At 27.4% G+C, this 26,979-nt stretch overlaps 1 protein-coding gene across 1 annotated transcript in view; it reads right to left on the bottom strand.

The window, feature by feature from the left end:
• The window catches only part of LOC145291304 (anosmin-1-like), a 555,266-nt gene that overhangs the window by 127,681 nt on the left and 400,606 nt on the right, over nt 1-26,979 (bottom strand). Inside the window, exons 9-10 of the mRNA XM_080137002.1 lie at nt 23,457-23,529; nt 22,175-22,288 (exon numbers count right to left, since the gene is read on the bottom strand). Coding sequence (XP_079993128.1) covers nt 22,175-22,288; nt 23,457-23,529 — 187 coding nt within the window. The remainder of the gene's footprint in view (nt 1-22,174; nt 22,289-23,456; nt 23,530-26,979) is intronic.

Raw genomic sequence — 26,979 nt, 5'->3', positions numbered from 1 at the left:
GCTAATGGCATCCTAATAATCTATTTTAAAAAAATAATTTTATCAAGAATTCTTCATAAATTATATGATTATAGCTAATGGCATCCTAATAATCTATTTTAAAAAAACAAAGTTATCAAGAATTCTTCATAAATTATATGATTATAGCTAATGGCATCCTATTAATCTATTTAAAAAAAATAATTTTATCAAGACTTCTTCATAAATTATATGATTATAGCTAATGGCATCCTAATAATCTATTTTAAAACAATAATTTTATCAAGAATTCTTCATAAATTATATGATTATAGCTAATGGCATCCTATTAATCTATTTTAAAAAAATAATTTTATCAAGAATTCTTCATAAATTATATGATTATAGCTAATGGCATCTTAATAATCTATTTTAAAAAAAATAATTTTATCAAGAATTCTTCATAAATTATATGATTATAGCTAATGGCATCCTATTAATCTATTTTAAAAAAATAATTTTATCAAGAATTCTTCATAAATTATATGATTATAGCTAATGGCATCCTATTAATCTATTTTAAAAAAATAATTTTATCAAGAATTCTTCATAAATTATATGATTATAGCTAATGGCATCCTATTAATCTATTTTAAAAAAATAATTTTATCAAGAATTCTTCATAAATTATATGATTATAGCTAATGGCATCCTAATAATCTATTTTAAAAAAAATAATTTTATCAAGAATTCTTCATAAATTATATGATTATAGCTAATGGCATCCTATTAATCTATTTTAAAAAAATAATTTTATCAAGAATTCTTCATAAATTATATGATTATAGCTAATGGCATCCTAATAATCTATTTTAAAAAAAATAATTTTATCAAGAATTCTTCATAAATTATATGATTATAGCTAATGGCATCCTATTAATCTATTTTAAAAAAATAATTTTATCAAGAATTCTTCATAAATTATATGATTATAGCTAATGGCATCCTATTAATCTATTTTAAAAAAATAATTTTATCAAGAATTCTTCATAAATTATATGATTATAGCTAATGGCATCCTATTAATCTATTTTAAAAAAATAATTTTATCAAGAATTCTTCATAAATTATATGATTATAGCTAATGGCATCCTAATAATCTATTTTAAAAAAATAATTTTATCAAGAATTCTTCATAAATTATATGATTATAGTTAATGGCATCCTAATAATCTATTTTAAATAAATAATTTTATCAAGAATTCTTCATAAATTATATGATTATAGCTAATGGCATCCTATTAATCTATTTTAAAAAAATAATTTTATCAAGAATTCTTCATAAATTATATGATTATAGCTAATGGCATCCTATTAATCTATTTTAAAAAAATAATTTTATCAAGAATTCTTCATAAATTATATGATTATAGCTAATGGCATCCTATTAATCTATTTTAAAAAAATAATTTTATCAAGAATTCTTCATAAATTATATGATTATAGCTAATGGCATCCTATTAATCTATTTTAAAAAAATAATTTTATCAAGAATTCTTCATAAATTATATGATTATAGCTAATGGCATCCTATTAATCTATTTTAAAAAAATAATTTTATCAAGAATTCTTCATAAATTATATGATTATAGCTAATGGCATCCTATTAATCTATTTTAAAAAACATAATTTTATCAAGAATTCTTCATAAATTATATGATTATAGTTAATGGCATCCTAATAATCTATTTTAAATAAATAATTTTATCAAGAATTCTTCATAAATTATATGATTATAGCTAATGGCATCCTATTAATCTATTTTAAAAAAATAATTTTATCAAGAATTCTTCATAAATTATATGATTATAGCTAATGGCATCCTATTAATCTATTTTAAAAAAATAATTTTATCAAGAATTCTTCATAAATTATATGATTATAGCTAATGGCATCCTATTAATCTATTTTAAAAAAATAATTTTATCAAGAATTCTTCATAAATTATATGATTATAGCTAATGGCATCCTATTAATCTATTTTAAAAAAATAATTTTATCAAGAATTCTTCATAAATTATATGATTATAGCTAATGGCATCCTATTAATCTATTTTAAAAAAATAATTTTATCAAGAATTCTTCATAAATTATATGATTATAGCTAATGGCATCCTATTAATCTATTTTAAAAAAATAATTTTATCAAGAATTCTTCATAAATTATATGATTATAGCTAATGGCATCCTAATAATCTATTTTAAAAAAAATAATTTTATCAAGAATTCTTCATAAATTATATGATTATAGCTAATGGCATCCTATTAATCTATTTTAAAAAAAATAATTTTATCAAGAATTCTTCATAAATTATATGATTATAGCTAATTGCATCCTAATAATCTATTTAAAAAAAAATAATTTTATCAAGAATTCTTCATAAATTATATGATTATAGCTAATGGCATCCTATTAATCTATTTTAAAAAAATAATTTTATCAAGAATTCTTCATAAATTATATGATTATAGCTAATGGCATCCTAATAATCTATTTAAAAAAAAAAAATTTTATCAAGAATTCTTCATAAATTATATGATTATAGCTAATGGCATCCTAATAATCTATTTTAAATAAATAATTTTATCAAGAATTCTTCATAAATTATATCATTATACCTAATGGCATCCTAATAATCTATTTTAAAACAATAATTTTATCAAGAATTCTTCATAAATTATATGATTATAGCTAATGGCATCCTAATAATCTATTTTAAAACAATAATTTTATCAAGAAGTCTTCATAAATTATATGATTATAGCTAATGGCATCCTAATAATCTATTTTTAAAAAAATAATTTTATCAAGAATTCTTCATAAATTATATGATTATAGCTAATGGCATCTTAATAATCTATTTTAAAAAAATAATTTTATCAAGAATTCTTCATAAATTATATGATTATACCTAATGGCATCCTAATAATCTATTTTAAAAAAAATAATTTTATCAAGAATTCTTCATAAATTATATGATTATAGCTAATGGCATCCTAATAATCTATTTTAAAAAAAATAATTTTATCAAGAATTCTTCATAAATTATATGATTATAGCTAATGGCATCCTATTAATCTATTTTAAAAAAAATAATTTTATCAAGAATTCTTCATAAATTATATGATTATACCTAATGGCATCCTAATAATCTATTTTAAAAAAATAATTTTATCAAGAATTCTTCATAAATTATATGATTATAGCTAATGGCATCCTAATAATCTATTTTAAAACAATAATTTTATCAAGAATTCTTCATAAATTATATGATTATACCTAATGGCATCCTAATAATCTATTTTAAAAAAAATAATTTTATCAAGAATTCTTCATAAATTATATGATTATAGCTAATGGCATACTAATAATCTATTTTAAAATAAATGATTTTATCAAGAATTCTTCATAAATTATATGATTATAGCTAATGGCATCCTAATAATCTATTTTAAAACAATAATTTTATCAAGAATTCTTCATAAATTATATGATTATACCTAATGGCATCCTAATAATCTATTTTAAAAAAATAATTTTATCAAGAATTCTTCATAAATTATATGATTATACCTAATGGCATCCTAATAATCTATTTTAAAAAAATAATTTTATCAAGAATTCTTCATAAATTATATGATTATACCTAATGGCATCCTAATAATCTATTTTAAAAAAAATAATTTTATCAAGAATTCTTCATAAATTATATGATTATAGCTAATGGCATCCTAATAATCTATTTTAAAAAAAATAATTTAATCAAGAATTCTTCATAAATTATATGATTATAGCTAATGGCATCTTAATAATCTATTTAAAAAAAATAATTTTATCAAGAATTCTTCATAAATTATATCATTATACCTAATGGCATCCTAATAATCTATTTTAAAAAAATAATTTTATCAAGAATTCTTCATAAATTATATGATTATAGCTAATGGCATCCCAATAATCTATTTTAAAAAAAATAATTTTATCAAGAATTCTTCATAAATTATATGATTATAGCTAATGGCATCCTAATAATCTATTTTAAAAAAAATAATTTTATCAAGAATTCTTCATAAATTATATGATTATAGCTAATGGCATCCTAATAATCTATTTTAAAAAAATAATTTTATCAAGAATTCTTCATAAATTATATGATTATAGCTAATGGCATCCTAATAATCTATTTTAAAAAAAATAATTTTATCAAGAATTCTTCATAAATTATATGATTATAGCTAATGGCATTCTAATAATCTATTTTAAAAAAATAAAATTTTATCAAGAATTCTTCATAAATTATATGATTATAGCTAATGGCATCCTATTAATCTATTTTAAATAAACAATTTTATCAAGAATTCTTCATAAATTATATGATTATAGCTAATGGCATCCTATTAATCTATTTTAAAAAAATAATTTTATCAAGAATTCTTCATAAATTATATGATTATAGCTAATGGCATCCTATTAATCTATTTTAAAAAAATAATTTTATCAAGAATTCTTCATAAATTATATGATTATAGCTAATGGCATCCTATTAATCTATTTTAAAAAAATAATTTTATCAAGAATTCTTCATAAATTATATGATTATAGCTAATGGCATCCTATTAATCTATTTTAAAAAAATAATTTTATCAAGAATTCTTCATAAATTATATGATTATAGCTAATGGCATCCTATTAATCTATTTTAAAAAAATAATTTTATCAAGAATTCTTCATAAATTATATGATTATAGCTAATGGCATCCTATTAATCTATTTTAAAAAAATAATTTTATCAAGAATTCTTCATAAATTATATGATTATAGCTAATGGCATCCTAATAATCTATTTTAAAAAAAATAATTTTATCAAGAATTCTTCATAAATTATATGATTATAGCTAATGGCATCCTATTAATCTATTTAAAAAAAATAATTTTATCAAGAATTCTTCATAAATTATATGATTATAGCTAATGGCATCCTAATAATCTATTTTAAAAAAAATAATTTTATCAAGAATTCTTCATAAATTATATGATTATAGCTAATGGCATCCTATTAATCTATTTTAAAAAAATAATTTTATCAAGAATTCTTCATAAATTATATGATTATAGCTAATGGCATCCTAATAATCTATTTTAAAACAATAATTTTATCAAGAATTCTTCATAAATTATATGATTATAGCTAATAGAATCCTAATAATCTATTTTAAAAAAATAATTTTATCAAGAATTCTTCATAAATTATATGATTATAGCTAATGGCATCCTAATAATCTATTTTAAAAAAATAATTTTATCAAGAATTCTTCATAAATTATATGATTATAGCTAATGGCATCCTAATAATCTATTTTAAAAAAACAAATTTATCAAGAATTCTTCATAAATTATATGATTATAGCTAATGGCATCCTATTAATCTATTTAAAAAAAATAATTTTATCAAGAATTCTTCATAAATTATATGATTATAGCTAATGGCATCCTAATAATCTATTTTAAAAAAATAATTTTATCAAGAATTCTTCATAAATTATATGATTATAGCTAATGGCATCCTAATAATCTATTTTACAAAAAATAATTTTATCAAGAATTCTTCATAAATTATATGATTATAGCTAATGGCATCCTAATAATCTATTTTAAAAAAAATAATTTTATCAAGAATTCTTCATAAATTATATGATTATAGCTAATGGCATCCTAATAATCTATTTTAAAAAAATAATTTTATCAAGATCTCTTCATAAATTATATGATTATAGCTAATAGCATCCTAATAATCTATTTTAAAACAATAATTTTATCAAGAATTCTTCATAAATTATATGATTATAGCTAATGGAATCCTAATAATCTATTCAAAAAAAATAATTTTATCAAGAATTCTTCATAAATTATATGATTATAGCTAATGGCATCCTAATAATCTATTTTAAAAAAATAATTTTATCAAGAATTCTTCATAAATTATATGATTATAGCTAATGGCATCCTAATAATCTATTTTAAAAAAACAAAGTTATCAAGAATTCTTCATAAATTATATGATTATAGCTAATGGCATCCTATTAATCTATTTAAAAAAAATAATTTTATCAAGACTTCTTCATAAATTATATGATTATAGCTAATGGCATCCTAATAATCTATTTTAAAAAAATAATTTTATCAAGAATTCTTCATAAATTATATGATTATAGCTAATGGCATCCTAATAATCTATTTTAAAACAATAATTTTATCAAGAATTCTTCATAAATTATATGATTATAGCTAATGGCATCCTAATAATCTATTTAAAAAAATAATTTTATCAAGAATTCTTCATAAATTATATGATTATAGCTAATGGCATCCTAATAATCTATTTAAAAAAATAATTTTATCAAGAATTCTTCATAAATTATATGATTATAGCTAATGGCATCCTAATAATCTATTTAAAAAAAATAATTTTATCAAGAACTCTTCATAAATTATATGATTATAGTTAATGGCATCCTAATAATCTATTTTAAATAAATAATTTTATCAAGAATTCTTCATAAATTATATGATTATAGCTAATGGCATCCTATTAATCTATTTTAAAAAAATAATTTTATCAAGAATTCTTCATAAATTATATGATTATAGCTAATGGCATCCTATTAATCTATTTTAAAAAAATAATTTTATCAAGTATTCTTCATAAATTATATGATTATAGTTAATGGCATCCTAATAATCTATTTTAAATAAATAATTTTATCAAGAATTCTTCATAAATTATATGATTATAGCTAATGGCATCCTATTAATCTATTTTAAAAAAATAATTTTATCAAGAATTCTTCATAAATTATATGATTATAGCTAATGGCATCCTATTAATCTATTTTAAAAAAATAATTTTATCAAGAATTCTTCATAAATTATATGATTATAGCTAATGGCATCCTATTAATCTATTTTAAAAAAATAATTTTATCAAGAATTCTTCATAAATTATATGATTATAGCTAATGGCATCCTATTAATCTATTTTAAAAAAATAATTTTATCAAGAATTCTTCATAAATTATATGATTATAGCTAATGGCATCCTAATAATCTATTTAAAAAAAATAATTTTATCAAGAATTCTTCATAAATTATATGATTATAGCTAATGGCATCCTAATAATCTATTTAAAAAAATAATTTTATCAAGAATTCTTCATAAATTATATGATTATAGCTAATGGCATCCTAATAATCTATTTAAAAAAAATAATTTTATCAAGAACTCTTCATAAATTATATGATTATAGTTAATGGCATCCTAATAATCTATTTTAAATAAATAATTTTATCAAGAATTCTTCATAAATTATATGATTATAGCTAATGGCATCCTATTAATCTATTTAAAAAAAATAATTTTATCAAGAATTCTTCATAAATTATATGATTATAGCTAATGGCATCCTATTAATCTATTTTAAAAAAATAATTTTTTCAAGAATTCTTCATAAATTATATGATTATAGCTAATGGCATCCTATTAATCTATTTTAAAAAAATAATTTTATCAAGAATTCCTCATAAATTATATGATTATAGCTAATGGCATCCTAATAATCTATTTTAAAAAAAATAATTTTATCAATAATTCTTCATAAATTATATGATTATAGCTAATGGCATCCTATTAATCTATTTTAAAAAAATAATTTTATCAAGAATTCTTCATAAATTATATGATTATAGCTAATGGCATCCTAATAATCTATTTTAAAAAAAATAATTTTATCAAGAATTCTTCATAAATTATATGATTATAGCTAATGGCATCCTATTAATCTATTTTAAAAAAATAATTTTATCAAGAATTCTTCATAAATTATATGATTATAGCTAATGGCATCCTAATAATCTATTTAAAAAAAATAATTTTATCAAGAATTCTTCATAAATTATATGATTATAGCTAATGGCATCCTAATAATCTATTTTAAATAAATAATTTTATCAAGAATTCTTCATAAATTATATGATTATAGCTAATGGCATCCTATTAATCTATTTTTAAAAAATAATTTTATCAAGAATTCTTCATAAATTATATGATTATAGCTAATGGCATCCTATTAATCTTTTTTAAAAAAATAATTTTATCAAGAATTCTTCATAAATTATATGATTATAGCTAATGGCATCCTATTAATCTATTTTAAAAAAATAATTTTATCAAGAATTCTTCATAAATTATATGATTATAGCTAATGGCATCCTAATAATCTATTTTAAAAAAAATAATTTTATCAAGAATTCTTCATAAATTATATGATTATAGCTAATGGCATCCTATTAATCTATTTTAAAAAAATAATTTTATCAAGAATTCTTCATAAATTATATGATTATAGCTAATGGCATCCTAATAATCTATTTTAAAAAAAATAATTTTATCAAGAATTCTTCATAAATTATATTATTATAGCTAATGGCATCCTATTAATCTATTTTAAAAAAATAATTTTATCAAGAATTCTTCATAAATTATATGATTATAGCTAATGGCATCCTAATAATCTATTTTAAAAAAAATAATTTTATCAAGAATTCTTCATAAATTATATGATTATAGCTAATGGCATCCTAATAATCTATTTTAAAAAAACAAATTTATCAAGAATTCTTCATAAATTATATGATTATAGCTAATGGCATCCTATTAATCTATTTAAAAAAAATAATTTTATCAAGAATTCTTCATAAATTATATGATTATAGCTAATGGCATCCTAATAATCTATTTTAAAAAAATAATTTTATCAAGAATTCTTCATAAATTATATGATTATAGCTAATGGCATCCTAATAATCTATTTTAAAAAAAATAATTTTATCAAGAATTCTTCATAAATTATATGATTATAGCTAATGGCATCCTAATAATCTATTTTAAAAAAAATAATTTTATCAAGAATTCTTCATAAATTATATGATTATAGCTAATGGCATCCTAATAATCTATTTTAAAAAAATAATTTTATCAAGAATTCTTCATAAATTATATGATTATAGCTAATAGCATCCTAATAATCTATTTTAAAACAATAATTTTATCAATAATTCTTCATAAATTATATGATTATAGCTAATGGAATCCTAATAATCTATTTAAAAAAAATAATTTTATCAAGAATTCTTCATAAATTATATGATTATAGCTAATGGCATCCTAATAATCTATTTTAAAAAACTAATTTTATCAAGAATTCTTCATAAATTATATGATTATAGCTAATGGCATCCTAATAATCTATTTTAAAAAAACAAATTTATCAAGAATTCTTCATAAATTATATGATTATAGCTAATGGCATCCTATTAATCTATTTAAAAAAAATAATTTTATCAAGACTTCTTCATAAATTATATGATTATAGCTAATGGCATCCTAATAATCTATTTTAAAACAATAATTTTATCAAGAATTCTTCATAAATTATATGATTATAGCTAATGGCATCCTAATAATCTATTTTAAAACAATAATTTTATCAAGAATTCTTCATAAATTATATGATTATAGCTAATGGCATCCTAATAATCTATTTAAAACAAATAATTTTATCAAGAATTCTTCATAAATTATATGATTATAGCTAATGGCATCCTAATAATCTATTTAAAAAAATAATTTTATCAAGAATTCTTCATAAATTATATGATTATAGCTAATGGCATCCTAATAATCTATTTAAAAAAAATAATTTTATCAAGAACTCTTCATAAATTATATGATTATAGTTAATGGCATCCTAATAATCTATTTTAAATAAATAATTTTATCAAGAATTCTTCATAAATTATATGATTATAGCTAATGGCATCCTATTAATCTATTTTAAAAAAATAATTTTATCAAGAATTCTTCATAAATTATATGATTATAGCTAATGGCATCCTATTAATCTATTTTAAAAAAATAATTTTATCAAGTATTCTTCATAAATTATATGATTATAGTTAATGGCATCCTAATAATCTATTTTAAATAAATAATTTTATCAAGAATTCTTCATAAATTATATGATTATAGCTAATGGCATCCTATTAATCTATTTTAAAAAAATAATTTTATCAAGTATTCTTCATAAATTATATGATTATAGCTAATGGCATCCTATTAATCTATTTTAAAAAAATAATTTTATCAAGAATTCTTCATAAATTATATGATTATAGCTAATGGCATCCTATTAATCTATTTTAAAAAAATAATTTTATCAAGAATTCTTCATAAATTATATGATTATAGCTAATGGCATCCTATTAATCTATTTTAAAAAAATAATTTTATCAAGAATTCTTCATAAATTATATGATTATAGCAAATGGCATCCTAATAATCTATTTAAAAAAAATAATTTTATCAAGAATTCTTCATAAATTATATGATTATAGCTAATGGCATCCTAATAATCTATTTAAAAAAATAATTTTATCAAGAATTCTTCATAAATTATATGATTATAGCTAATGGCATCCTAATAATCTATTTAAAAAAAATAATTTTATCAAGAACTCTTCATAAATTATATGATTATAGTTAATGGCATCCTAATAATCTATTTTAAATAAATAATTTTATCAAGAATTCTTCATAAATTATATGATTATAGCTAATGGCATCCTATTAATCTATTTAAAAAAAATAATTTTATCAAGAATTCTTCATAAATTATATGATTATAGCTAATGGCATCCTAATAATCTATTTAAAAAAAATAATTTTATCAAGAACTCTTCATAAATTATATGATTATAGTTAATGGCATCCTAATAATCTATTTTAAATAAATAATTTTATCAAGAATTCTTCATAAATTATATGATTATAGCTAATGGCATCCTATTAATCTATTTTAAAAAAATAATTTTATCAAGAATTCTTCATAAATTATATGATTATAGCTAATGGCATCCTATTAATCTATTTTAAAAAAATAATTTTATCAAGTATTCTTCATAAATTATATGATTATAGTTAATGGCATCCTAATAATCTATTTTAAATAAATAATTTTATCAAGAATTCTTCATAAATTATATGATTATAGCTAATGGCATCCTATTAATCTATTTTAAAAAAATAATTTTATCAAGAATTCTTCATAAATTATATGATTATAGCTAATGGCATCCTATTAATCTATTTTAAATAAATAATTTTATCAAGAATTCTTCATAAATTATATGATTATAGCTAATGGCATCCTATTAATCTATTTTAAAAAAATAATTTTATCAAGAATTCTTCATAAATTATATGATTATAGCTAATGGCATCCTATTAATCTATTTTAAAAAAATAATTTTATCAAGAATTCTTCATAAATTATATGATTATAGCTAATGGCATCCTAATAATCTATTTTAAAAAAATAATTTTATCAAGAATTCTTCATAAATTATATGATTATAGCTAATGGCATCCTATTAATCTATTTTAAAAAAATAATTTTATCAAGAATTCTTCATAAATTATATGATTATAGCTAATGGCATCCTATTAATCTATTTTAAAAAAATAATTTTATCAAGAATTCTTCATAAATTATATGATTATAGCTAATGGCATCCTATTAATCTATTTTAAAAAAATAATTTTATCAAGAATTCTTCATAAATTATATGATTATAGCAAATGGCATCCTAATAATCTATTTAAAAAAAATAATTTTATCAAGAATTCTTCATAAATTATATGATTATAGCTAATGGCATCCTAATAATCTATTTAAAAAAATAATTTTATCAAGAATTCTTCATAAATTATATGATTATAGCTAATGGCATCCTAATAATCTATTTAAAAAAAATAATTTTATCAAGAACTCTTCATAAATTATATGATTATAGTTAATGGCATCCTAATAATCTATTTTAAATAAATAATTTTATCAAGAATTCTTCATAAATTATATGATTATAGCTAATGGCATCCTATTAATCTATTTAAAAAAAATAATTTTATCAAGAATTCTTCATAAATTATATGATTATAGCTAATGGCATCCTATTAATCTATTTTAAAAAAATAATTTTATCAAGAATTCTTCATAAATTATATGATTATAGCTAATGGCATCCTATTAATCTATTTTAAAAAAATAATTTTATCAAGAATTCTTCATAAATTATATGATTATAGCTAATGGCATCCTAATAATCTATTATAAAAAAAATAATTTTATCAATAATTCTTCATAAATTATATGATTATAGCTAATGGCATCCTATTAATCTATTTTAAAAAAATAATTTTATCAAGAATTCTTCATAAATTATATGATTATAGCTAATGGCATCCTAATAATCTATTTTTAAAAAAATAATTTTATCAAGAATTCTTCATAAATTATATGATTATAGCTAATGGCATCCTATTAATCTATTTTAAAAAAATAATTTTATCAAGAATTCTTCATAAATTATATGATTATAGCTAATGGCATCCTAATAATCTATTTAAAAAAAATAATTTTATCAAGAATTCTTCATAAATTATATGATTATAGCTAATGGCATCCTAATAATCTATTTTAAATAAATAATTTTATCAAGAATTCTTCATAAATTATATGATTATAGCTAATGGCATCCTATTAATCTATTTTAAAAAAATAATTTTATCAAGAATTCTTCATAAATTATATGATTATAGCTAATGGCATCCTATTAATCTATTTTAAAAAAATTATTTTATCAAGAATTCTTCATAAATTATATGATTATAGCTAATGGCATCCTATTAATCTATTTTAAAAAAATAATTTTATCAAGAATTCTTCATAAATTATATGATTATAGCTAATGGCATCCTAATAATCTATTTTAAAAAAAATAATTTTATCAAGAATTCTTCATAAATTATATGATTATAGCTAATGGCATCCTATTAATCTATTTTAAAAAATAATTTTATCAAGAATTCTTCATAAATTATATGATTATAGCTAATGGCATCCTAATAATCTATTTTAAAAAAAATAATTTTATCAAGAATTCTTCATAAATTATATGATTATAGCTAATGGCATCCTATTAATCTATTTTAAAAAAATAATTTTATCAAGAATTCTTCATAAATTATATGATTATAGCTAATGGCATCCTAATAATCTATTTTAAAAAAAATAATTTTATCAAGAATTCTTCATAAATTATATGATTATAGCTAATGGCATCCTAATAATCTATTTAAAAAAATAATTTTATCAAGAATTCTTCATAAATTATATGATAATAGCTAATGGCATCCTATTAATCTATTTTAAAAAAATAATTTTATCAAGAATTCTTCATAAATTATATGATTATAGCTAATGGCATCCTAATAATCTATTTTAAAAAAATAATTTTATCAAGAATTCTTCATAAATTATATGATTATAGCTAATGGCATCCTATTAATCTATTTTAAAACAATAATTTTATCAAGAATTCTTCATAAATTATATGATTATAGCTAATGGCATCCTATTAATCTATTTTAAATAAATAATTTTATCAAGAATTCTTCATAAATTATATGATTATAGCTAATGGCATCCTAATAATCTATTTTAAAAAAATAATTTTATCAAGAATTCTTCATAAATTATATGATTATAGCTAATGGCATCCTAATAATCTATTTTAAAAAAACAATTTTATCAAGAATTCTTCATAAATTATATGATTATAGCCAATGGCATCCTAATAATCTATTTTTAAAAAATAATTTTATCAAGAATTCTTCATAAATTATATGATTATAGCTAATGGCATCCTAATAATCTATTTTAAAAAAACAATTTTATCAAGAATTCTTCATAAATTATATGATTATAGCTAATGGCATCCTAATAATCTATTTTAAAAAAAATAATTTTATCAAGAATTCTTCATAAATTATATGATTATAGCTAATGGCATCCTAATAATCTATTTTAAAAAAATAATTTTATCAAGAATTCTTCATAAATTATATGATTATAGCTAATGGCATCCTAATAATCTATTTTCAAAAAATAATTTTATCACGAATTCTTCATAAGTCTTAGTTTCGGTTTCGACTTAAGCCGATGGGACATTAGTAATCTATGTTTTTATAAATAATTTTACCAAGAATTCTTCATAAATTTTGGTTTTGGCTTCGATTATGACTGAAGGAACTCAAGTTATATATATATATATATATATATATATATATATATATATATATATATATATATATAATTTTTTTTATTTAGGTTTCGATTTATAGTAATGCACCCCAGTCATATGGATATATTTTTCATTTTGGAAATCACAACTTTATAATATATAAAAATCGATAGAACATTAACTCTATAATAATATATACGAAATCTGCGAGAATTAAAATATCATATTCAAGTGTACTAAACGACTGAGCTTTGACGGGCGTTCATGCTAGCTTAGATAAATATTTTTGCAGTTATAACAAAAATGTTACAATGATATCAGAGCGTCTTCATTTATACTGAACATCTGAAATAAAATAGGTTTAAGGCTCCTAAAATTTGTACCAGAATTGTCAGCAAGGACCCGTGGTGCAGTGGTGTTAGCACTTGGAAAAATCAATTGTAAAAAGTGATATTCTCTTGAAGGTTCAATCCTTAGTGTGGGCGACCGAAAAATACAATTGCGAATTACTTACGACCCCTATTCAGTCGTGATTGACGGAACAAGAGCATGTTACCCCCATGAAGTAAATAGAGGCTTCTGTCCGAAATTCCGTCCAAATTCCCGACTCAACATAGGAATTGTAGACCAATTAATCCAAATAATTGTAATCAAACGTTATTTGGAAGTTACTATTTCATAATAAAACATGAGGGTTAAATTGTCATTATTATTATTGGGGTTGTTATTTTTATTGTATTCCCTAGGGGTTTTCACACAGACTTCTCTCTGTCAACAATATGTGGAGTTCCTGGAACAAGTCTCCCCAGATTTCCAATACTCTGCACTTGTTCCCATAATCTTTGTAAATGCATTTGCATTATCACAACAGCTATTTCACTACGAACTTACATATTCACCAGAATTTGAGTGAGAATAAATTTTCCCTTTGCACTCATCTAGTAAATTTGTTGCTTACTCTCCTTAACCCTTCACAGCTATTTGGTGTGGTGGACGTTGATGCATGATATAAAAATCTTTCCTTTTGAGAAAGAGGGTTAACATACAATTATATTTCTTTTCACTTTCCTTGATTTCATGCGGTGTTACTCTATACTTTTGCTTTACTTTTGTTGCTGTTTTTATATCTGATTAGTATTTATAGCATTCAATGTGTATTAGATTATTTGTTGTAGTTTCTATATATCTGATTAGTATTTATAGCATTCAATGTGTATTAGATTATTTGTTGTAGTTCTATATATCTGATGAGTATTTATAGCATTCAATGTGTATTAGTTTATTTGTTGCAGTTTCTATATATCTGATTCGTATTTTTAGCATTCAATGTGTATTAGTTTATTTGTTGCAGTTTCTATATATCTGATTAGTATTTATAGCATTCAATGTGTATTAGATTATTTGTTGTAGTTCTATATGTAGAAAAAATGTGTAAGGAAAGTCCTTTAAAAAAAAATTACTGCGCCTGCTGTAGATGTATAAGGAAAAATTCAAGATGGCGCCCGACTCTCTCTTTAACACGGTAAGTTCAGGAAAAGATGTTATAAATGTTGCAGCAATTCAATAACCAGTATACACCGGTTCTGCACGGTTAGCAAGGTGCCTAGACGGACGCGAACGGTTACTCAGACCGGACTCAACAACTGTAAGATATCCTCACATGGCACGAGAAGCAACAGCCACACGATTCCCCGACCAACTCAATCGTCGCTCCCCCAACGTCTTTTTCATCACCCGCTTTTATGGTCGTTGTAGGCCGGCTAAATTTGCATATTGCGAGAATTCGTGTGACTTTGCGAGATATCATCCTTTACAAAAGACGGCGGCCGCCATCTTGATCTTTCTTTATCTATTTTCAGTCGGTGACGCTGAGCCGGTCTCGAGGTAAGTCTTTCCTTTTCGTCCGTCTCTCTTACGCACCCACACACCACGCAAACACGCAGGCGCTTATCTCCTGGATGCACATTACACTCCCCCCTGATCTGATGATCCCATAGAGAGCACTGGGGGGGGGGGCCTTTTAGTGCGTGTGCTTCTGCGAAGAGGTACATTCACTGTTTCAGATTCGGGCTCTGGATCTGGTTCCACCTCATCAGATGAAGTATCGCTATCAGTCTCTGGAGGGGGCTCACTGAATCCGTGCATCGGCAGCTCATTGCTAGACGCTTCACTGCTTTCTTCTGTAGTTGTGTGACGCACCTCGGTAGCTGGGCGAAGATCTCGCACATGTCGTACAAAAACAGACTGCTGGCTAATCACTCCAGATATTTGTCCTCGCTTAAACTTGTCGGTGCACCGATTTCCTGGGGGCCGCTATATGTTCCCTTGTCGGCTGGCTGCGTATTGTTGATTCCCTTCACTCCGACTCGGTACGTGTAAATAGCATTCGCATGTGCGGTTGAAGGGGACGTCCCATCCTTTGGCGTAATGTTGTACCAATATGTGGCTTCCGTAATAGTACATCGCTTCCTGGCAGCAATTCTCTTGATGCTGCGATGGCTTATTTCAACAATGCCATTTCCTGACGGCACATGCGCACATCGCAACCGTAGTCGGACGCCCCTCTCATCTAATAACTGCCGGACTTGCTGGCTACAAAACGCTGCATCATTGTCAGTCAGGAGCTCTTCCGGCACACCTCGCTCAAAAAAAATGGATGATAGGTGGCGAACGACATTTGCTGAATCCTGTCTGGTCATCTGCCGCCACACCGCAAATCTCGTAGGCCCACAATCAATGAGAGTTAGAAAGGGCTTGCCACTGTAATGGGTAATATCCATGGCCAGCCGCTGCCACACACTCTCAACTTCCAATCAACCCGTCTGCCATCGCTCTGGTGCAGGATCAATAGACTGGCAAGCCTCACAATTTCTGATGGTCTGTCTGACATCCATCTTGGTCACTGCTGGGTATACGTGCCTCACAAAATAAAGGGTCCTCTTGATACCCGGATGTCCGCTCTGTGCATGAATTTTTTGTATTTGACATGGGTCGATTGCAACTGCACAAGGTCGAGCAGTAATCTCCATTCCCATCTTTGCGGCTTCATACCATTTGTGAGGTACTCGGGTCAGTTGGTCAGCACGATTACAATGTGATGGCACCAGAGTGACGCTCAGTGATAGCCCATACTCAGATACCAGGTTTTTTAGCGTGTCTAGCCTTCTCCGTATTAACATTTCGCTTGCTGCCTTGGTACGGATTCGTGTCCATCCTGAAAGTGTGTCAGACACCCAGTAGTAGACACAGAGAGAATCTGTGTACAAGGTCAACTTCTTAGACTGCCACTGCAGGGCCAGATTTACCCCCTTTACAACAGCGTCCAGCTCTGCCAGGTTGATATGCTGAGAATCTGTTATGGGCCGCAGCCAACATGCATCCTCGAACATGTTTCCTCCTTGCTTCAACGATACTCCCAATGCCAAAGAACTGGCATCAACCCACACACCTACGTTGTCTCCGTTAACACACCACCACCCACAGGCAGGGTCCTTCTTGTTCACTCTCTCCAGTGTCTCTTTAATCATCAGAGTTAGTAGGACATCATCGGATATGTCATCCCAACCCGTGGTTGTTAAATTTGCTCTGCGTTTAATTACACCAACAGCTGCGCGGAGCCAGCTACAGACCGGTAAGTGACCAACAAGTTTTCCACACCAAGAAAAAACGGTCCGCCTTGTAACGATGTTGAGGATGCTTGGAATTTCACTGCCACGCCTCCATTGTAGGGTGCCATCTTCTTCATAAACATCCAATCCCAATACAGGTGCTCCTTCCCTTAAACATTCGGGATTCTTGCATTCCAGACCAAACTGAGCCAACTTTTCTTTGACACACGACGCAGACTGTACATCTTCATTGACGTATACGTCATCAATGTAAGCTGACGTTGAGTCCCTCATGGGCTTTTCTTGGGACAATACTGTGTCGACAATAGTCTTCATGATCTGTGGTGCCACATTTAGGCCAAAGCCGAGGCGTGTAAGGCAGTACCTCTGCCCCTGGAACCAAACTGTCTGGAACGGCCACAACGTCTCATCAACTCGCACCTGTAAATAGGCTTTTCGCAAATCCAATATCGAGACATTAGTGCCTTTCTGATGCCATTCCCTCAACTTGCTGGCGCATACGTCAGCATCGGCAGTGTAGGCTTCAATATGCTTGTTAAGCTCCCTATAGTCCAGCACGGGCCGTACTTTCGACTTGTTATGCTGGACTACTGCCATCAAAGGTATTAGACCCTTGAGAGGCCCAAGCTTGTCCTCAGGGTAGGGGATTAACCAGGCATCTTGGATCCACGCCTTTAGTTCCTTTTCGTATTCTGCTCGGGCCTCACTGGGTATAGGGTACTCTGCAACCCCATTCTTTAGTTTAGTCGGTGTCATTCCCTCGGTCCACTTCCAAGATGCAATCCAGGCCCTCTTGTGAGAGTCGTAGTCCACTGTAAAATCCGGCCGATCGATGTGGAGCGCTGCACACACTGGGGCCTCCAAGAATCGCACCTTTCCATCCCGATGAATTGCGACTCCCCCCAGCACCTTGATGGCATTGTATCCGAGCAACAGGTCAAACCCAAAGAAGATTTCCTTGGGTCACGAGCACATTGATTTTAGTGGCTGCACCGGTGTCTGTGTAGATATCGACAGTTCCAGCTCCACAGCATGTCTGGGTCTCGCCTCCTATCATGGTGAGTTTGATCTTTCTCTTAGTCCAACTTGGACACAGCCTGGCGCTCACTATAGTATGCGAACAGCCTGAGTCGAGAAGTGCTGAGCAGGGTATCCTGTTTACGTAGACGGTCGTCACTGGTTGCGCCTTGTTCAAATTTTGCTCGGGGAGCAGGGCGGCGCTGATGTCCTCTCCCCTGATACGTTTCCCGCACAGTTTTGGGCTAGATGCCCCAAACCGCCACAATTAAAACAGCGCACACGCCCCCTGTTGGTGCAATTCCTTGCAAAATGTCCGCGTCGGCCGCAGCGAAAACATTTTCCATTGCTTACAGGGTTCTGATTCGGAATCTCCCGAGCGCCAATCTGGCCTGTCTGTGTCGCCATCACAACTGGTTCCCCCAGGTCCTCCTCATCTTTAATGATGGCTCGAGCACGTTCCATCAAGTGTTCCGTGGTCGTTGTCGAAACGCTGGTTGAGGCTCTCAGTAGCTGCTTCACCCAAGTTGGAAGGCCCGCCACAAATGCGTACGCGAGCGTCCGCTCCGACACCCCTCCACCGAACAGGACTGCGAGTTTCTTTAACTCCACGAAGAAAACGTCCACGCTTTCCTCCGGTAGAAGTTTTCGGGAAGCAAATTTTTCATAGGCCGTACAAGGATCCATGGCGAATGCCTTGTACAGCGCAGCTTTAATTGCGGTGACATCTCCCTTTTCGGCAGCACTGAGTTGCTGATATACACTCAAGGCACCCCCAGCCAATCTCAGGGGAATCACAGTGTGTACCCTTTTCACCTCACAAAGGTCGCACGTCAGCTCGACCCTTTCAACCCAGTCGACAATGGACGTGGACCCGTCAAACTCGGGTATGAGCTTTAAGTCGAATTTCGACTCGGTCATAGTCCTAGAGGCCAAATTGCCGAAATAACTTGTAGAAAAAATGTGTAAGGAAAGTCCTTTAAAAAAAAATTACTGTATAAGGAAAATTTCAAGATGGCGCCCGGCTCTCTCTTTAACACGGTAAGTTCAGGAAAAGATGTTATAAATGTTGCAGCAATTCAATAACCAGTATACACTGGTTCTGCACGGTTAGCAAGGTGCCTAGACGGATGCGAACGGTAACTCAGACCGGACCCAACAACTGTAAGATATCCTCACACGGCACGAGAAGCAACAGCAACACAATTCCCCGACCAACTCAATCGTCGCTCCCCCAACGTCTTTTTCATCACCCGCTTTTATGGTCGTTGTAGGCCGGCTAAATTTGCATATTGCGAGAATTCGTGTGACTTTGCGAGATATCATCCTTTACAAAAGACGGCGGCCGCCATCTTGATCTTTCTTTATCTATTTTCAGTCGGTGACACTGAGCCGGTCTCGAGGTAAGTCTTTCCTTTTCGTCCGTCTCTCTTACGCACCCAAACACCACGCAAACACGCGGGCGCTTATCTCCTGGATGCACATTACACTATATATCTGATTAGTATTCATAGTATTCAATGTGTATTAGTTTATTTGTTGCAGTTTCTATATATCTGATTAGTATTTATAGCATTCAATGTGTATCAGTTTATTTGTTTCAGTTCTATATATCTGATTAGTATTTATAGCATTCAATGTGTATTAGTTTATTTGCTTCAGTTCTATATATCTGATTAGTATTTATAGCATTCAATGTGTATTAGTTTATTTGTTGCAGTTTCTATATATCTGATTAGTATTTATATCATTCAATGTGTATTAGTTTATTTGTTGCAGTTTATATCTATCTGATTAGTATTTATAGCATTCAATTTGTATTAGTGTATTTGTTGCAGTTTGTATATATCTGATTAGTATTTATAGCATTCAATTTGTATAAGTTTATTTGTTGCAGTTTGTATATATCTGATTAGTATTTATAGCATTCAATTTGTATTAGTTTATTTGTTGCAGTTTATATCTATCTGATTAGTATTTATAGAATTCAATTTGTATAAGTTTATTTGTTGCAGTTTGTATATATCTGATTAGTATTTATAGCATTCAATTTGTATTAGTTTATTTGTTGCAGTTTCTTTATATCTGATTAGTATTTATATCATTTAATGTGTATTAGTTTATTTGTTGCAGTTTCTATATATCTGATTAGTATTTATAGCATTTAATGTGTATTAGTTTATTTGTTGCAGTTTCTATATATCTGATTAGTATTTATAGCATTCAATTTATATTAGTTTATTTGTTGCAGTTTCTATATATCTGATTAGTATTTATAGCATTCAATGTGTACTAGTTCCTTTGTTGCAGTTTCTATATATCTGATAACACTTATAGTATTCAATGTGTATTGGTGTTTTTGTTGCAGTTTATATCTATCTGATTAGTATTTATAGCATTCAATGTGTATTAGTGTCTTTGTTTCCATTTCTGCATATCTGGTTAGGATTTGTAGCTCATGTGTATTAGTCTCTTTGTTGCAGTTTCTATATATCTGATTAGCATTTATAGTATTCGATGTGTATTACTGTTTTTGTTGCAGATATTATCCTATTCGGTTTATTCGAATAGGGGACTGATACGCAGAGGGTTGTAACTTTTGCTGATGACGTCATCCCTTTTCAAATTATGGTATTAAGTGGAGGACAACAATAGATTATCATCACATGGATCGGCGAATGTTTAATGAGACAATCCTCCCAGACATTATCTCCCTTTTTTTCCGAATAAGGGATGATAGCCTGGGGGTTAACTGCCGATGATGACGTCATTCCTCTTTAAATTATGGTGTTAAGAGAGGGGCGACTTGAGATTATCATCACATGGATTGGCGACTATTTTAGTTAGACAATACTCTCAGACTTCATCTCCTCCTTTTAATTCGAATAGGGGGATGTAAGAGGGCAGTTACTTCCGGTTATGACGTCATTCTTCATCAAATTATTGTTGAAAGTGGGGGACTACTTGAAATTATCAAAGTGCTAGCAAAGAAGCCTAGATAGAGCAGCATGTTCTGAAAGAAATAATTTCTTTGTCTTTTGTTACTGTCGTGTGGTATATGTTACTCCATGAAAAATGCCCAATACCCGGGCAATGCCAGGTATCCTTGATAGTGCTAAATAAAATGAAAGAAATACAGATACAGGAAAAGTGGTTCCGCAATTTTATTAATATATAAATTAAAAAATAATGATGAATACTTATTTGAACTTATACTCTTTTGCAATATTTATAAATAAATCTTTATTTACAAACAAGATTGGTAAGCAAATATTGTTCTTACAACAATACCAAAAGAACTTGAAAATATTACCGATATTCCAGTATACTTGTGCTTTTAAGTTGCCTTTATGGAAGTAGGGCGTCCCGACTGTCAAATTCTGAACTTTTATATTGTGTTGACTCCGAATATGAAGGGCATCAACTGCTTTAATTTTAGAACAAGAAAAAGAAGAACAAAGTCAAAAATAAAAGCTTGGATAAATATTTAATTAGCTTTAGACTAACGAATTCATATGGAAATTGAAAAAATACATGCAAATTAAGTAGGAGAAAATAGATAGGAATGGAGTTTGGGAAATGGATGGTGTTCTAAGATAAGTGCAAGGAAAAGGCAGAAGGCAAAAAAAAATAAATAAATAATGAACGTGGTGAGTGAGCATCCTGGAGGATTTGTATTACTAGGGATTGGAGTAATTCATTCACTCAGTTATGCAAAAGGCTGGGTTTCAATAGGACCAGAAACATACACTCATACGTGACTATTTTTTGTAGACAAAGCTCACTACTTGTATTCACATTTAATCGCATCTAATCTTGACCTTCAGTTGGTGCTTGAAGAGAGCAATGAGATCCTGATCAAGAAAAGATTGAACTCCTTGGTCATTTCTCAGACACAACGTCCACGCCATCATTTGCGCTACAGCAAGGATCATGAGAAACACCATTTGTCCCACACTGGCCTGACATTATCAATCACTTAGGGTACATTTAGCAACAGAGGATGCTCTGAAGCTGATAAGAGATTGATGTAAATATTCATTATTTATCCAATGACATTTTTATTGCTTTTTTAATTTGCGCAACATATTTACAATATCTAATGGTGTTTTTAAAGATATTTTTATTTTTTAATTATAGGATATCTTAATACTATTCCTTAGTTTTTTCTACATTCATCCAAGTTAATTTAGTTGAAGTGTTTAAAACTAATTATTCCTTTCCCATTCAAATTTTTAAATAAAATATTTAAGTAAGTATTTTATCTAAAAACCATACATTACATGTATACCGGGATTTCATTGAGTAAGCAAAGTCTTCATTTACTAAATGAAGAGTCGATCTGACACAATAAGCTTGTTTCTACTCCAGACCCAGAATGGCCATATTGATGAAACCCCGGTTCACCAAATAGTCATAGTTGGTTAAAGCATGTTATTGTTTTTCCCACCTTATAATACATGCTATATGTATAACAGAACTAATACTTTTTTATTCATAAAGCTAAGTTTTGTAGTGTTGAATGAAGTAACAGGTGACAACTTGCAGCCCTTTAGTGTGCATTCAAACATTCCCCATTATAATTATATACTTACGATCTGTGACCATATGCATAGATTCTTTAGGACTTCTGTAGCGTTTTTTTCCAACTTGTATTATTGCTTGCACCTACATGAGAAAGAGAGAGAGAGAGAGAGAGAGTGAGAGAGAGAGAGGGATTATTTGAAGATTTGAAAACGGACAAATTAAGTTTAAGAGATACAAAAGAAAAAAAAATAAATGTGTTTATCTTCTTGTATGTAATAAAAGAGGCAAATGTTTCCCCCTCTGGAAGAAACTATCTTAAATTAACAACAGATGGCATATAAAAATTACTATTTTGACGTCATTAGCCATTACGTTATCTAACTATAGACCGCAATTGCATACACATTATTTCGTTATATTAAAAAATTACATTTAGTTCGAGGAACGCCATGACCATCATTGTCCTAAACTAAAGAGGAAGTGGCTAAAATTTCACCCTCACTTTACCGTCTACTCTTACGACATCATTATACACGGTGTTTTTTTAAAATACTTTTTTGTCTCTTTTACTGGGTGTTAACCGTCATTAACTGTCTACAGATTTCCAACATATATGCATTTTCTTACCCCTTACATCCGATACAAATAATGATTTCTCCCTTTGAAATAGCCGGTGCAGCTGATTGCAAAACTAGTATTCTTTCTACAATTCCGGCATTCGGTTGTTCCATCACATAAAGGAACAGTTATCAACTATAAACACGCCGCCATTTTCGGTACATACACATTAGTCTTACGTTTTATTTATTATTGGCGGAATTATTCGCTTAAAAACTATGAACTTTTACTATTATTTGTGAAAATATTACGGTCACAAAACATAAATCATTGACGATACTTCATGACTACCTACGTGAAAATACTTCTACTTATAGTCACTTGAAGGGAGGGAAAGTTAGAGATAGAGAGATACAGATAGTGGGAGAGAGACAGACAGAAATAAGCCGTTTTACAGCATTATTTGGGTACAATCAGGCGTTATAACTAACTTCACAACCATTTTTCGTTTCTTTCTGGTGGGGAAGGGGGTTCATTGTTTATACCATGTTTTCTTATTTTCGTTTTTGAAAACATCCGATTCAGCGAACACTCATGCGCATTTAGCCGTCTTCCTTGAATTGTTTGAAATAGATTAATATATATCTTATGCGACGGGGATGAAGTTACACTTCATTCGAAAACATCGACTTCAGCTCCGTTGTTGGAATTAAAAAATAATAAACGTGATTTTCATATATATTTTATTGATTCTTTGCTAGATAAAAATGTGAAAAGAAGTTGCTTTTTTTCTTCTTTAGAAAGTTGTTTTTATGACGGAATGAAATTTGGCGCGTGAGATATTTCTTGACATGCTGACATGCCAGCAAATACGGCGTTATTATAAATTTATACTTTGGTAGAAAATAACTGTCTTTTTTACAAACACCTTCCGTCCGAAAAAAAAATGTCTCATTACTTATTTTTCGGAGTTTCCTTTTTGATTTATTTATTTATTTTTTACAGTTCGTAATTTATTTGCTTAAGTTACAGTGACAGACACTCATGAAAATAGAATTCATAATTATATTTTATTTTCGTAAGAGATATAACGATATAGTAATTCGCTTTTACTAAATTATTATTACGGACACACGCTTTTTTTTAATTAAAAATGTTGCACTAACTTTACATGAGTATAATTTAACCACGTTATTATTGAACATGTGACGCTGTGATTTTTTTGGTTTTGTTTGTGTATGCAAAGTTATTTGTGTATTTTTCTTACAACCTGCCCAAGCGTAGTATAAACACACTCAACCTCCCCATGTTAAGAACGGCTTTCGAAATAAACACCCCAACCCCCTGTGTTAAGACCGTCTTTTGAGGTTGGGGGTGTTTATTCCGATAGCCGTTCTTAACATGGGGAGGTTGTTTTTTTTGTTTTTTTTATTATATGTTGCCATAATGCTACTCTGCCCTTCCTTTTATTTTTCCTTTTTAAATCTTTCCTTTACTTTGTTTCTTCTTTCCCCACCGAGAATCAGGTAAAAAACGACTTTACACTGCAGAAATACCGAAGTTTGACAATGGGTACATGTTTCTTTTTTTTATTATTATTAAAAGCGTTGAACAATGCAAAGTACAATTTTGGGTACATGTATTTTTGGTAACGTGCTGAATTACTATTTTTTTATTTTAAAAAGCCATTTTAACCTTTGAGAGAGGAGGGTGTTTTATCAAAAGTAGCATGAAACTTAAATTTAACCTGAAAACATTTTTACAAATAGCGCGGTACCAAAAATGCATAACAAATGTAGAAGATGCATATGATGGCAGATCGCGATACCATTTGCCATCATATGCATGTGAAAAGGCTGAAGCACAGATTAGTTACTAAACAAGTTTATTTAATAATGAATATATATGAATAATTACAGGATAATATGGCGATTATTTGATATTTTTCTAGATTTCTTAAATATGGCTTCACAAACATCATTACATAAGAACAATTTTTGTGTCGCATTTACATTATTTTTGTATGCTGTAAAAAAATTTGTAAAAATTATTAGTAGTTTATTTAAACCTTCTTCTTTTTAAAAAGTTAGGATGATAATAATAAATTACAGTTACTTAATGTTACATACGGGGGGGGGGGCTTAAAGCTGTGGCGAGCGTTTGAGGTACATATTATTATTACACTTATTAAAAAACTAAAAAAAAAAACTGATTAGGCTATTTTGGAAGAACAGACCTTAGTAATTTAATATTTGCCCAACAACAAAAATAACAGCAGTGTTTGAAATTTTTATGTAGGTGAGGGATGCATACTATCACCAGGCAACGCCAGTTAACGGGTCCTGCTAGTAAATGTAAATAAATAATAACTTGATATCTATAAATGTATAAATCAATTAGTCCCAAAGCTTTATCGCCTTCACATTTATTTTGAAATAATAATAATAATAATAATAATAATAATAATAATAATAATAATAATAATAATAATAATCTCGATATAATGACAGCAGAAATTCTCCTCTGAACCGAAGTATTGTAGGTTTGTAACAACAGATTCCCCATACAAAGTCAATAATTTACACATTAGGCTAATAGATACTATGTTATGTAGCTTTCGAACACCATTTTAGACACATTCAGTCGTGATAATAAAATAGTACATTACATTCTACGAGCAACACCATCACAAAAAGAAATCCTTATTTTTCTTTCTTAATATTTATTCCTACTACTGCTACCAGTTTTCAACGGGACAGATTCTATACGTTCCACAGGTTCTGTGATTACACCAAATGTAACTAGCTCATACATACATAGATCAAACATAATCTTCCAATTTCCGATTCATAAATAATAATAAAGGCTCCTTTATCAAAATCCGTCTATTCCGATTCGTTGACTTCTGAAAATTCTCATATTCTGAAATCCGGTTCTCTGCTTTAAAAACAAATACTTACTTATTGAAATATGGCGTCACTAAGAGATACTATTTCGCCCGGCATCGAGTTCATATAATGCATAGGTCATTTC

Source organism: Euprymna scolopes, chromosome 12, assembly GCF_053919585.1.
Source record: "Euprymna scolopes isolate OS-2025 chromosome 12, ASM5391958v1, whole genome shotgun sequence".
NCBI classification, from domain to species: domain Eukaryota; kingdom Metazoa; phylum Mollusca; class Cephalopoda; order Sepiida; family Sepiolidae; genus Euprymna; species Euprymna scolopes.
Note: the sequence above shows the minus strand (reverse complement) of the source record. Positions and strands in the feature narration are given on the sequence as shown.